Source organism: Pseudorasbora parva, chromosome 8 (assembly GCF_024679245.1).
Source record: "Pseudorasbora parva isolate DD20220531a chromosome 8, ASM2467924v1, whole genome shotgun sequence".
Lineage (NCBI taxonomy): Eukaryota > Metazoa > Chordata > Actinopteri > Cypriniformes > Gobionidae > Pseudorasbora > Pseudorasbora parva.
Window position 1 is genome coordinate 24,277,662 of NC_090179.1, and position 14,980 is coordinate 24,292,641.

Consider the following 14,980-nt stretch of genomic DNA (forward strand, 5'->3'; position numbering starts at 1 on the left):
TTAGTTTATCAAAAATGCTTGGTTGTATTTTAAAGGCAATAGAAGTAATTTTGAGTGTTGTACTGTCAATTTAGCACTCTTAAATTAAAACAACACATTTCATTTAATTGCAAATAACATGCAATTTATTGTCCGAAACATTACATTCAGTTTGCTTTGCACTTGAGTATACTCCTTTAAAGTATGTTATTCTGTAATAATTACTCTTTTGTAAGTATGCTAAAGGACTCCCAAAAAGGGTGTGCTTGTTATTTTCAAGTTTAGAGGCTTTTCACAGGGTTTGGCTTCTCATGCTGCAGATTAGGGACTCCTAACAGTTTACTGAAAGTGTGAAAAGGAGTTTAGGCTGTTTTATGGGTAAGCCGGTTTAGTTCGTTTTAAATTAGAGAGCTTAAGGCACTTGTTTGGCGGAAGCATAATGCGCTGCTCCACATGTTCTCGTGATTTGAATGACAGCTGCTCATTACAAATGCATTTACAAGCAGACCATAAATCGCGAGATTCCTGAATGGAAGGACACTACCAGGTTACACAAGGATCGATTGTTTAAGCTGATCATCAGTGATGTGTGGCTTTTTCTTGCTTGCAATAGGCAAGTTCTCAGTGTTGGTTATTGCCTTGTCAGCAGCTGTATGAATGCAAAGAGCACCTTGAAACAATGACCTCACAGATGCCATTGCATGGTCATGGAAAACTAATCTGTCCTCTCTCTGGGGAGAGCTCTGAGTCAGTAATGAGAGGTTGATGAGGCATTGTATTCAACATAGATGCCGGTTTGAGACATTTTGAAGAGCGTTTACCTGAATGAAGATGACACTTGTTTGAATTTTTCTTGTATGGTAATTTAATTTAGGAGATCATTTGAGTGGGATGTTGTTGGGTAGTTAGGTCAACAGTAAATATAAATTAAAAGAGGGTCGTAGGGAGGTCTATTTATTTATTTATTTTCCAAGTTTCATGTACAATTTTGGTGATGGTGATAAGGTATTAATTTAAACAAAATAGCATATCGTGACATCACAGACTAGATCTTCAACCCGTGCTTTTGGGCGCATAATTGCAAACCTCATTTTAATGCAGGCTATATAGAACACAAACAATTAGACATCTTTCTCAAAAACATGTTTATTGCATGAATTTCAGGTGCATTCATTAAAGGTCCCATTCTTTGCGTGTTTTCAAAGCTTTGATTGTGTTTACAGTGTGCAATATAACATGAGTTCATGTTTCGCGTGTAAAAAACGGTATTTTTCACACAATTTACTTATCTGTATATCGCTGTTTCCTCTGTCCTATAAACGGCCTGATGATTTCCTTGTTCTATGAAGTCCCTCCTTCAAAAATACGTAACAAGTTCTGATTAGGCCAGCTCTTCCCGCGCTGTGATTGGACAGCAGCTTAGCACACTTTGCCCGGAAAGGTCCCGCCTCTTACCATAACGCAATCAATGTTATTGCAAAAATGTCTATATTGCCTTATCAATTTGAGCCGGAATCAGACCCGGAGAATATTGAAGAGGATCGATTACTACCTGCTCAGGAAAGACTTCTGATGTTTCAGAATGGTAAGCTGTCTATTCAGTAGTTTAAACTGTTCATTACAAACACCAACAATCGATGGTGTCTGAATGAATTACTACACTTTTATATGCTAAGTTTTTCGGATTAGTTTCAATTACCATCTAACGTTAGTTAACAAAGCTAAACAGCGTTGCACTTTGTGTCATGAGTTACATAAACTGTTAAACGGACCGACTTAAATAATAAAATACACTTACCGGTTGTAGTCCATAAACGCCTTCTCCAGACAAAGAGGGAACTGCGTCATCTTTTAAGAATAATCTTTCTGCGAATCCGGCATTAAACTGATTGAGTTTGAGGAAGCAGTCCTCAGCAAAATATGCTGCACATAGTTTCATTGATCTCTACGTACATCGTCTGTGGGAAGGCCAAACAAAGGTGATTTGACTCCGGGATGAAAATAACAGCGTTTCAATGGCATGGCGACAAACACACTTTACAAAAACAACGCTTCCTATTCTCGACCTGCGAGAGCAAAAGGACAACGCCCCCGAATTTGCGTGTTCTTGTGGGCGGAGGGTTCGTCAACAAACGTTTTTAGTTGCGTCATTAAACCTGGAAGTGCAGGGGTGTAGTCCAAACCGGCCGTTCGCTGGAGGCTTTGAAAGGGAACTTCTGTTAAATAAAATATCTCGCTTGGCATTGAACTTTGAGCTTTATAATTTTACAGGTATTATTTAAGCTCTAACAGCAACATTACACACTAACTAAAGTTTGAAAGATGCAATCGCACAGAATGGGACCTTTAAAGGTCCTGTTCTTCGCGATCCCATCTTTCAAACTTTTAGTTAGTGTGTAATGTTGCTGTTAGAGCATAAAAAATACCTGTTAAATTATAAAGCTCAAAGTTTAATGCCAAGCGACTCAGAAGTTCCCTTTCAAAGCCTACAGCAAACGGCCGGTTTGGACTACACACCTGCACTTCCTTCTGTAATGACGTCGCTAGAACCGTTTGTTGACTAACCCTCCGACCACAAGAATATGCCAAAAAGGGGGCGTGGTCTTGTTGCTCTCCCACGTGGAGAAGAGCGCGCATTCAGCGCTTTCATCTCCCCGTTATGGTAAAAGGCGGGACCTTTCCGGGCAACGTGCGCTAAGCTGCTGTCCAATCACAACACGGGAAGCGCTGGCCCAATCAGAACTCGTTACGTGTTTCTGAAGGAGGGACTTCATAGAACAAGGAAATCATCAGGCCGTTTTTAGGACAGAGAAAACAGCGGTATACAGATAAGTAAATTGTGTGAAAAATACATGTTTTTTTACACGCGAAACATGAACTCATGTTATATTGCACTCTGTAAACACAATCAAAGCTTCAAAAACACATGAAAAACAGGACCATTAAGAAAAGGTTCCAACCAGCAGCTAGCTGTCATTTTTTAGCCAATGGCACAACTCCATGTATTGCCTTCTCCTTGGTAATGACCATTAATCATTTTGAATATTGCACGCCTAAATGTTGGCTCATACAGATGTATTTCACAAGCATATCTCAAAATTCTCAATCTCATACACTATTAAAATCTTCTAACGTTAACAGGAAGGCTAGTAGGTTATACATGCTAGCTTTAAATAAAAAAAAACCTGGGGTCTGTTCTTCGAAAACTCAGATATTTTAATCGTGATAACTGATCTCTGGCTAATTAGCTTCTTCAAACGAATTTGCGGATTGGATTAAAATAACTGGATTAAATTATCTGAGGTCACTCATGTGTTCACTAAAGAGGGCAGATGCATCAATATTCGAAACCACAATCAGCAATGCAGCGATTGGCTGGCGTCAAGACAACGGAATAACATGATCATAGAATTAAAAAAGCCACCTGGCAAAAAACTTGGCAAAGAAAAAAAACACAAATTTCTGGACCTTTATAAGGAAACAGAAAAAAACAACCAAACCAGCATTAAGTTAGATAAATTAAATGTGCACTGTTTTGATGAACATGATTCCTAATTATTTATATTCACGATTTTATAATATTTGTACATTTTTATTTAAATTTGAGACAGATGTGTTACGTAACAGTATTTATTAAAAGTTTCTTAACGGTCAAGATCAAATTACCCGCATCTCTTGCACTGCATCAAGCCACTCCCATATTATCCGTTATCACTCAAATTATTGCACGACGAAGATTAACTGCACAACATGTGTAAACCTAGCCTGACAAGCCAGACCCACATCAAGATGTTTGGTCTGGAAACTCACCATTGACAGGGCTCAATCCGAGGGGCGGGATAAACGGTTGTCTTTCAAACTCCCTCTGCATGCGATAGGATAGCGCTACACCAACCAGAGCAACGAAGGTGAAACAGAGCTCGCTGATAGATTAAACATTCACCGTATCCGGTCAGCAAAACTCAGAACACATCTTCCCTTCTCAAGAATGACTTCAGTGCCGTTCTTTGTTCTTTTCTCAGAGAAAAGCTCAACTCCAAGTCTTCCAGAGTCGTGGTCGAAGCTGATTCGAAAGACCGCCGTTCGCCAGTTTCTGTGTTTACTAGAAGCACGCAAACGCAACTCGGTCGTCGTCATTATGGCCCCGCCCACCGACTCTATACACGATGTGATTGGCCCAGCAAGAGTTAGGCGAATACAGCTCAGAAGGGTAATGAGAGTTGCTAGACGACACTTGCGGGCAGATTAGATTTGCTGCCGCTAGGGTGCGTCTAGATTTCTAGGCTAGTGTAAACCTCCAATACCACTATAAAGTAATTATTCCATCACAATTCACAAATAAATCTCTAACTTTTACACATCATTATAATATTATTTTCAAATAAACTTTTATATTATTATTATTATTTAAAATGATTATTGCCCCTGGTTCAGTAATGAAATCCTTGTAATAAAGTAGCGGTGGCAGATTTTAAGTATCATTCAAGATGCAATCTAATCTTGTTTACATGAAATAAGCCTGGTCCCAAGTAGGGCTGCAGCTATCGATTCTTTTTGTAATCGATTAATCTACCACTTAATCGATCGATTAATCGATTAATCGGATAATAATTACTTTTTCTTTATTAAAGAGCAATAAGAGACAATAAGACAGGTATCTTAAAATTAACATCTAATTTGTCTTCTTTTTAGAAAAATTAAGTTTTATTGCTGAAATTGCATACATTAATAACTGTGAAACTAAACAATTTTAATGCATACAATTGCCATATTATATTAAATAAAAATCTATTTCAAATTACTTTAAAAAGGCAAACATAGTTCAATCTAAAACTAAACCTACAACCAATAAATCTAAATAGTAGTAATATAAATAACAATAATGCCAATATAAATAATATAAATATTCTATAAATTCTATATAATATAAATATTCTAATATTCTATAAATATTCTATAAATAACTAAACATTGTATTTATGTTGTGCAACTTAACTTTCATGTATCAGCTTCAGCTCAGGCATTACATAAGCATTTACTGTCTTATTTACTCCTTTATTGGAGCAAAACATATTGGACAGGTTAACTTGGAATAAGAGATGCGCGGATCAGCTCTATCGTCACCGAATCAGCTGTTAGAAGCAAACCATCCACCCGCACCCGATCGTCACAACTTCAAATCCTCCGTGTTAAGCGCAATGCTATCGTCACATATTAGCTACACTGAAGTAGGTTGCTAAACAAAACAAAAAAAATTATTTTGGCAAAATTACATTTACATAAACCAGGGTCGACAACCTATACATCACACAGAGGAATAACCGCTAGAACGTGATCAAACGCGAGATATGTTTAATTCAGATAAAGTACATCACACATGCTGATCTTTTGAGCTAATCATTCATCATTGTAACACAGCTTGCTTTAAGTTAGTAGCTATAAATATGATTAAAGTGTGATATTTAAATTACACAAATCAATGAAAGCACGCAGCTCTGAGCTCTGAAAGCACGAGCGCTGCTAATCACACACACACACACACACGCACGCGCGCGTTACAGCTTGTTCTGATATTTGTTGCGCCTAGTATTGAGAACATCTAATGGTGCATTTCGAAGATATTATCAAGTAGGATATATAAAGTCTCATTAAAGATTTCACACACATCACAATGACGGTGATCCATGTGCAAAGCTGCAAACTCCATCGAGTTCATGTGTTTGGAGTTGCTCGTATCTCCTCAGCTGACGCGTGAACTGCCGCAAATGAAACTTAAATGTTCAGCGTCGCATCCTGAAGCTCAACACACAGTTTTCTTCATTTAAAAACAGCGATATTAAATGATATTACCAGTGCTGATGCCCGCCCGCTCGCTCTCTCTCTCTCGCATTGCGGTCTTTGATCTCGACATGAGCTGAAAACGAAAGTTAAAGAACGACACGCATTCATTGCGTTTTAGCGTGATATGAGAGTTCCGCGTCTTTATTAAAATCAACATATTAACGATTTCTCTCATCCACCTGCAATGTTTGGGATGTTTACGCACCTGAACCGCGGATATAACCGCAATCCGCTCATACTCCGAGTCCTTACACAAAAAATGTCTTTCTCCAATATCTGTGTGTAGTTAAATGGACTAAGCGAAGCGTCGAGGCAGATGATTTTGCCTCGAGGATTTTTTTGATTCGATTAACTCGAGTTACTCGATGAATCGTTGCAGCCCTAGTCCCAAGCAGGTTTAAGCTTATGGACCTGTTGCTATGATAGCAAGTTCAGGATGAGCTTTGAAGAACCAAACAATCCGAGATAATGCAAAATCATCAACAATCAAATCCAGCTATAAGCTTTGAGTTAGCGACGTACAAAGAACAGGCCCCTGCTCTGCTACTCAAGAATGCAAACTCACCATTATTTCAGGAACGAAGCTGCGCAGCGCCGCTTCTCTGGTATCTCACACCGGACACGCACATTATATACGCGCAGGCTCAATTTTGAATCGACTTCTGGCAGAAGAGCTGCACAATGGGTGTATTTTGTAGCACAGGGTGAAATCAGTATGTACATTAATGATTTGAAGGAAATATAAATTTAATTAAAAACCTTGAAATGGCGCGCTAGGATTTTGAACAATTTCCTGAGTGGCGAATGCCGGCGCCAAGTGTACGGTGTGCGTACACTTATGTGTACGCCAAGTGTACGGTGTGTGCGGCGCCAAGTTTACGGTGTGCGTACACTTATTGAAAACAATGTGTTTGAATTTTAAAGACGTGGCGCGGCTCTAAGCTTTGCGGACGGTGTGCGACCCCCCCCCCCCCCCCCCCCCCCCTTGAGACGAAGCGAACGCACAGGCCATAGTGTGACATCGGTTAACCAATAAACATAGATGATGTCACAGAAAAGAAATTCGCTGTCCTAAAGGGTTAGTTCACCCAAAAATTTTAATTCAGTCATTAATTACTTACCCTAATGTCGTCCGACACCCGTAAGACCTCCGTTCATCACAAATGAAGATATTTTTGTTCAAATCCGATGGCTCAGACAGGCCTTCATTGACACCAATGTCATTTTCCTCTCTCAAGACCCATTAAAGGCACTAAAGACGTTGTTACAAAGCCCATCTCACTACAGTGATGGGCTTACAAAGCCCATCTCACTACATCTACACTACAGCCACTCACTACAGTGGCTCTACAATAATTTTATGAAGCGACGTGAATAGTTTTTGTGTACAAAAAAAACCCTAAAAATTTAACGTGATTTCAGCAGTGGCAGTTGGACGTGATCCGAATCATGAATCAATTCATGATTCATGGGTGTCGAACAACATTAGGGTAAGTAATTATTGATAGAATTTTCATTTTTGGGCGAGCTAACCTTTTAACACAAATTTACAACCGGTAACTCATTCGGAATAAAAGCAAAAAAACAAAATAATTTGAGTCGGTCCTAAATTGACAGGGTCAGTCGGGTTACAGCAAACAAGAATATTTTTAAGAATGGCCTTGTCTGGTCATTTTTTTGTCATAAGCTTAAAGGGATAATGAAAGTTGTCATCATTTGCTCTCCTTCAGATTGTTTCAAACCTGTATGACTTGAATGAACTGATGTATGAAAGTCAATGAGTTCCAATGGTGTTTGGAATCAGTTGTCTTCAGAATGCGTTCTTTTGTGCTTGAGTCATACAGGTTTGGAATGACATGGGGATGATGAGAATATTTTCACATTTGGGTGAACCCGTTTGACATTAGTAGATTTGTTTGTATTGTAGTAATAGCCAAAGATTAAATGATAAAACATATGTGCACATTTTCCTGCAGTTTTGAAAAGATTAGCCAAGGAGACCCTTCCAACTGATGTGACAGGGGTGAAAAGTCATATTTTTCTTGAATGGTGGCCCATGAAAGTTTCATTAAACTGTAGTCTTAAATAATCAAAGTCGATTTGTATGATGATATTTTCTATTTTCTTTGTTTTCGGTTCATATACCGTCCACTCTCCATAGCCCACATGAGTACGTCCTGCTCTGCCAAAGTGCACATAAGGGAAGCGATCGGTCCCTGAATTTTCTGGAATTTTAAACCGTTCCTGGGAAACAAAGTGCTCACTGTCCATCGGCATCCTGCATTAAAATGGATGTCAACAGGGCTGGGCTGTGCGTGCTGTGAGTGCATGTGTTTTGTGTGTACAGACAGTTTGTGCGCTGGGTTCTTCTACGGTCTCGAGACTTTCATTTCCAGCCACGCGCTTTTCTCTGAGGGCCACACAGTAGTTGGCCGGAAAGAAGGAGGGAACCTCAGGGTTTCACAGAGTTTTTCTGACATGCCCTCACACTGGCCATTGCAATTGTCAGGTCACTTAAACGGTTGCAACCAATAGTGCCTTGCTCAATTTCTCCACAAACATATCTGCTTAGTGCTTACCCTAAGCAGATTAATACTTCTGATTTGTTCAAATATAAGATTGGAAAAGGTTTAATCTTGATTGTACATTTTTGACACATTGTGGTCATGCTAAGTGTGCTGCTTAAAGAAACAGACTATTCCTGGCTGGTGTGCTAATGTGTACTAGTTAATTTGGTACATTTGGTGGTCAGTGCTGATTTTGATCTTGGGACTTGTGTGATTTATATTGAATGTTCACTGTATATTTGTAGTGGTTTGTTGATGAATTTAATTGATTGCAGTTTGGGGTCACTAAGACGCTTGAAAAAACTATGCTATAATGTCCCCTTGCCTTCGTGCATTTGATTAAACATATAGTCAAAAGGTAATATTATAAAATATGATTACACTTAAATAGAACTGTTTCCTTTTTGAATATATTTTAAAATTTATTTAGAGAATTTTCAGCATCATTACTCCAGTCTTCACTGTCACATGATCCTTCTGGCAGAAATCATTTGAATATGATGATTTGGTGCTCAAGAAAGCATTTCTTATTATTATTGTCAATATATCAATGCTCAAAACAGTTGCGCTGCTTATTATTGTGGAAATCATAATACATTTTTTCAGGGTTCTGTTTAGACTTGAATAAAATGTAATAGTTTCTATACTGTCACTTTTGATCAATTTAATGCTGATTATTAAAAGTATTAAAGTAACTAAAACTTACTGACCCCACACTTTAATGTAATGATATACTAAATCATTGTAATATTTAGGTAAATATAGCTGTTTATTATTATTATTATTATTATTATGTATTTTTTTATTATTCAGTGCATACACTTTTTTTTTAAAGATGCTAAAAGAATCTGTGAAATTTTGTCTGGAGATGATTTAATGCATTTTTATGGGAACTTTTTCTTGCCTTTTCATCTCATCATTGGTTACAAAGTACAGGAAATATTCGAAATGATGGTGTGAAGAGGGGAGGACTGGGCTGGGATGTTGCAAGCCTGGTTCGGACCCTTTTGCCAAGTAAACCCCACAGATCAAAATATTCGAGCAGAATGTTGGAGCTCTTCGCAAGCTATATAACTTTCTAGCGCAGTCAAAGTTCTTTTGATCCAGAGAAGAGCCATAGTACTCGGAAACAGTGAAGACCAATTCCTCATCAGGGAACGCTTAGAGGGGGGAGAGGCCTCCACCCCCTCACTCCACATACGCTTCATTAAGACGGCCTGGCCATGTGTGCTTTCAACACTCCCACTGCACAGACTTTAACTGCTTGTGTGTGTTGGAGAGAACACGAGCAGATGTGCTGGCCCGCAGGTGTGAGGCACAGGACGGAAGTCTGGAGACCTGGAGGCGCTTTGTTTTAACACCTAAAGTTTGAGAGTTTAGACCCAGGATGGGTGGGTTGGTGTAGGGCTGGGCGATATGGAGCAAAAAATATATCTCGATATATTTTGCTATATCTCGATATACGATATATATCTCGATATCTTTACAGGAAAAATAACCCCCTAAAAACTACAGCAAAAACAAATATGCCAAATACCACAAAAACTTTTTTTTTTAATTGAAGTGCAAAGAGGTAGTCAAGTGCTTTTGCGACATTTAAAAATAAATAAAAAACTTCCTGATTAAATACATAATAATAATTTAACTGTAAAAGAAAATAAATAATATTGCCTTCTTTTCATTTATTTCATGCTTTCAAAAGATGAATCAAAGACTCCCTTTTTTACAGTTAAAGTAAACAGTAAGCATTTTGCAGAAAGATGGGGGCATGACTGAGATATAAATAAACTGATTTTGTCATAACACCACTTCCTGTTAAATTTGTATCAAAATTCAAATAGTGATGTTTGTCATGAGTTTGACAAAATTCAAACTCATCATGCAGATCATGTAGGCTACACATGAGCTGAATTTCACTTCTTTTCCAGTTACAGAACGAAATATGAATGTCAGAAGGTAGGCTATAAGATAATATGATACAGTACAACTGACAGAAGAGCACCGCGTGTCTCAGGACACCCGGGATGTCGCGTTTTTCACTCTTGGTTAAAACGTGAATAGACCTATACATCATAATCCCGTGATAAAGCTGACAAAATAATAATAGTAATGATATTGCAATACTTTTTAAACGTTTTCAAATGATATGCGATCATTTTGACATTTTAACCGAAAACTATGCGATCAGTTAGACACGAATCATAAACTGGCATGATTGCGACCGCGTCTCGCACCAGTAGTGTCAATCACCTGACTGTGGGTGAAACGTGCGATTTGAACTATGATGAACATTAATATTTCTTTATGAATTTTAGCAAGCAGTTGTGTTAGAAGGGAAACATGGTCTCTAAACTGAGTCCTGAACAACGTGCGCGCTTGTCAGTATGATAACTAATCCTCACCTGGTTGTGGAAGCAGCCGTGTTCAATGAGACAACACGCGAGGGGAGGGGGAACAAAGCAAGAGGCGGGAGGCGCGCGAGGCTCCGCGAGCACAACACAGAGAAGGCAAACGAGCAAAGTGGCGGAATCAGAATTTAATATAAACAACATATCGATATATACGATATGTCCAAATCCATATCGAGCTGAAAAAATATCGAGATATCGCCCACCCCTAGGTTGGTGCTTTAAGGGCTTGGATGTTCTCTCAGGGTTGGGTGTGCGTCAAATTTAAGGCTGTTCGACCTCTCACTCTGCAGTCTGTGCGTCCTACGTGCCACAAGCTGTTCTCCTCCCAGTGCTCTTAATAAAGACATAACAGAGCCCTTTGAAAGCCTGGGCCACAGGAACCTAACATTCACACATGTTAACCAGACCCATGGGCCTTCTATCATCTTTACTTCCTTTGATAAGACTGTAAATATAATGGGTATTTTTGCATTTTTATTATTATTTTCAACTTTTACAGTTTTATCATTATTATTTACTTGAAATTCATTGAAAGTTGAAAACCGATTAGCGTTTGGTAGATTTGGAAAAATGTTTCAAAAGTTTTGGGTTCAGCAAGATTCTTTTTATTATAATTAATGCTTTTATTTAGCAAGATTCATTCAATTGATTAAAAGTGACTGTGTAAAATTTATTTTATAATAAATTTTATAATTAAAAAAAAAACTATTTCAAGTAATTTAGTTCAAAAGTTAAAAATTTCCATTCATCAAAGTATCCTGACAATTTATTAGGGTTTCCAGAACTTTCCACTAAGGTATTAAGCAGCACTACAACTGTTTTCAACATTGATAATAATTAATGTTGAAGGATCATATGACACTGAAGTAATAACTAAATAAAGTATTAAAGGGTTAGTTCACCCAAAAATCAAAATTCAGTCAATAATTGCTTACCCTAATGTCGTTCAACACACTTGAGGCCTCCGTTCATCTTCGGAACACAAAGGAAGATATTTTTGTCATTGACACCAATGTCATTTCCTCTCGCAAGACCCATAAAAGGTACTAAAGACGTCGTTACAAAGCCCATCTTACTACAGTAGCTGTACAATAATTTTATGAAGCGACGAGAATTAGTTTTTGTGTGCAAAAAACTAAATAGCGACGAAGTTTTGAACCATTATGAATCAGCGTATCGATTCAGGATTTGGATCGCATGTCAAACTGCCGTTGGCGAAGCGAATCATGAATCAATAAACTGATCCGTAACGGTTCGAAACTTTGTTTTGAAATCGGCCCATCATTATATAAGTCATTATATAGTTTTTTTTGCGCACAAAAACTATTCTCGTCGCTTCATAAAATGATTGTAGAGCAACTGTGGTGAGATGGGCTTTGTAACGACGTCTTTAGTGCCTTTTATTGGTCTTGAGAGAAGATATGACATGGGTGTCATTGAAAGCCTGTCTGAGCCATCTCACTATTTTTCAACAAAAATATCTTCATTTGTGTTGCGAAGATGAAGGGAGGTCTTACGGGTGTCAAACGCCATTAGAGTAAGTAATTATTTATAGAATTTAAATTTTTGGGTGAACTAACCCTTTAAAATAGAAAAAAACATTATTGTGAGTTGTAATGCTATTTCACAATAAAAAAAAGCCTGAAATAGATTTTTGATCACATTAATGCAGCCTTTGTTAGCATAAGAGAGAATTGTTTCAAAAACATTTTTTTTTTCTTCTTTTTTTTTTCTAAATCTTCTCGACCCAAATCATTTCAGTGTTAACTGCTAATGTATAAATCAGCATTTTTACTGGCCTGAAATTCTGGTCTATATATCAGCATCAAACATTGAAAAAACCTATATCAGTTTAACCATTAGTCAAGGCTATGATAGCTTGTTTTGGATGCTTTGGAAAGTTTGTTGGTTTTAATTCATTCTGTCCCTCACTTTCTCTCATTCACAGCTCCCTATTAAAACTGGACAGCAGAGCACCCACACCAAAGTGAGCACAGAGCACAACAAAGAATGTTTGATCAACATCTCCAAGTACAAATTTGCCCTTGTCATCAACGGCCTGACCAACATCCTCAAAAATGTGAACAATATGGTAAGTCCACATCTATAACAGTCAAGTTTTCCATTTTGATAAATGTTTTATGAAGTGAATAGGGCTGAGCGATATGGCCAAAAATATAATATCTTAGTATTTTTTGGTTGAATGGCGATGTATCTATTTAAATAAAAAAATCCTGCCCAATGATGTCCAACAAACATGTTGATATATAAGGCTATGAAAACAAATATAGTGAATGTAATGTATGCTATGCAATATTATCTGTACAAAAAGGGTTAAAAACAAAAACAATAGCACAGACCAATTATATTAGCCTACATTTGACTACCCCATTATAATGGTCACTTTCATAACAATATAATTGTATGTTTAAAATTCCACATATGGCACATTTATTGTCCAACAACAAATATTTTAGAAATATTTATATTTTAATCAGAATTGTTGGGCTCTTATTCTATTGCGCGCCCTCTGTTTGGCGTGAATCCGCACGGTGGCGCTCATTCATGAAAGCCTGAATTTTAGTGGAGATTCACTTGCTGAAGGCACGTCCTCTCCTGACAGCAAAATTGACATATTTGCATGATTTTTTAAAACATTTACAGATGGAGAATATACCTATGAAGTGTAAATTATGCAATTATGAGGAAAGCATCACATCTCAGACGCATTAAACAGTGCTGTAAAAAAGTATTTATCTGTCTGTCAGCACAAGATTTTGTCAGAACATCTAACAAGCTGCTTTAAGCTGTATTAAATATATCTTACCAGTTATTTTGAGGCCCTAAATATAAAGCATGTGTCATGTTTAGGACAAATTGTATTATGCACTTTACCTGCATCAGCTCACTGCGTACTCTGCTGTTTTTCAAATTGTATCAAACCACTGTATATCGAAACAGTATTGCCTCATTCCATATAATTTCTAAAAATGTAGCGATATACTGTACAAACTTGATACACCACCCAGCTCTGCAAGTGAACTGCCTTGGCATTGCACAAATAAAGGCAGAAAAAGAAATGTTAAATAATATATAGTATGATTACTTCATTCAGTATTGAAAATAAGTTAAAGGAAGTGTATGTAAGATTGTGGTGGTACTGCAATCACTTTCAAATTACTGTAGAGTGGTCTTTCCCCTCTCCCCCTCTCCCTGACTCAAGGTTGTCTGATAGGCTGCAGGATCAGTAGGAATGTTTGCAAGGAATGCAGCTGTGGTAACTAGAGCAGATCTGGCTACCCGGATGCCGAAACACTACTGACTTTGTGATTGGTAGATAGGTCATGTCAGATAGACATGTCAACATCAACATCAGTTGAGATCTGCAACAACAACTTGGCCGGCTACTGTTGTCAGTTATATAAGTATTTGAATATAACATGATTTCTTAAAGGGGTGATGAATTGAGAAATCAACTTTCCCTTGAGCTTTTGATATATAAATGGTCATGATAATATAAGATTATCCTGTAAGTTTCAGAGCTGAAAACTTCCTTTTTATTCAAAGAAAAGCTTTTATAGACACCAGGCCCAGAAAACGATTGTGAGCTTTATCCTTACATCATCGCATAACGAAACACACCTCTACAGAACGTCTAAGCCCCGCCCACCGACTCATGGAGCTGATCGGATCACACTAGCCAGCAGCAATAAACATGTGGAAGAAGATGGCAAAATATTTGTGGAAGAACACAGTCGCTGCATAAGCTTACTTCGGATCTTAATATTAGGAATGTGTGATACTTCATTTATTTTTAATGAAGTTCCAGCTCACGTGGGGAAGAACGTTTGTGTGTTCGCTTCATTTCACTGCGGTATCGTTTGTAAACAAGTCTCAGGAAATGGTAATAGTCTAATACAGAAATAATATTCCAATCAATCGAGGGTGGATGAGAAATAAATCATTGTGTTTTTTGTGCAAAACCCAGCGTTGAGAAGACAGCCTCAAAACCAGTGTAGAAAATAACCTATTAGTTATGTTTTTAAAATGTAAAAACCACACAGATGTCAATAGTTGACCTCAGACAACAGTATAAAAAAAGAAAAAAAGCCAGTTCATGACACCTTTAATGTCTAGGAACATATCAGGGTCATTTAATGATTCATTGAAATACATTTCTTA

General features: G+C 37.7%; 1 protein-coding gene across 2 annotated transcripts in view; it reads left to right on the top strand.

The window, feature by feature from the left end:
• nf1a (neurofibromin 1a) overlaps positions 1–14,980 on the top strand; it is a 98,564-nt gene that overhangs the window by 1,616 nt on the left and 81,968 nt on the right. For both annotated transcript variants that reach the window (XM_067450476.1, XM_067450477.1), the window contains exon 2: positions 12,747–12,890. In XM_067450476.1, coding sequence (XP_067306577.1) covers positions 12,747–12,890 — 144 coding nt within the window. The remainder of the gene's footprint in view (positions 1–12,746; positions 12,891–14,980) is intronic.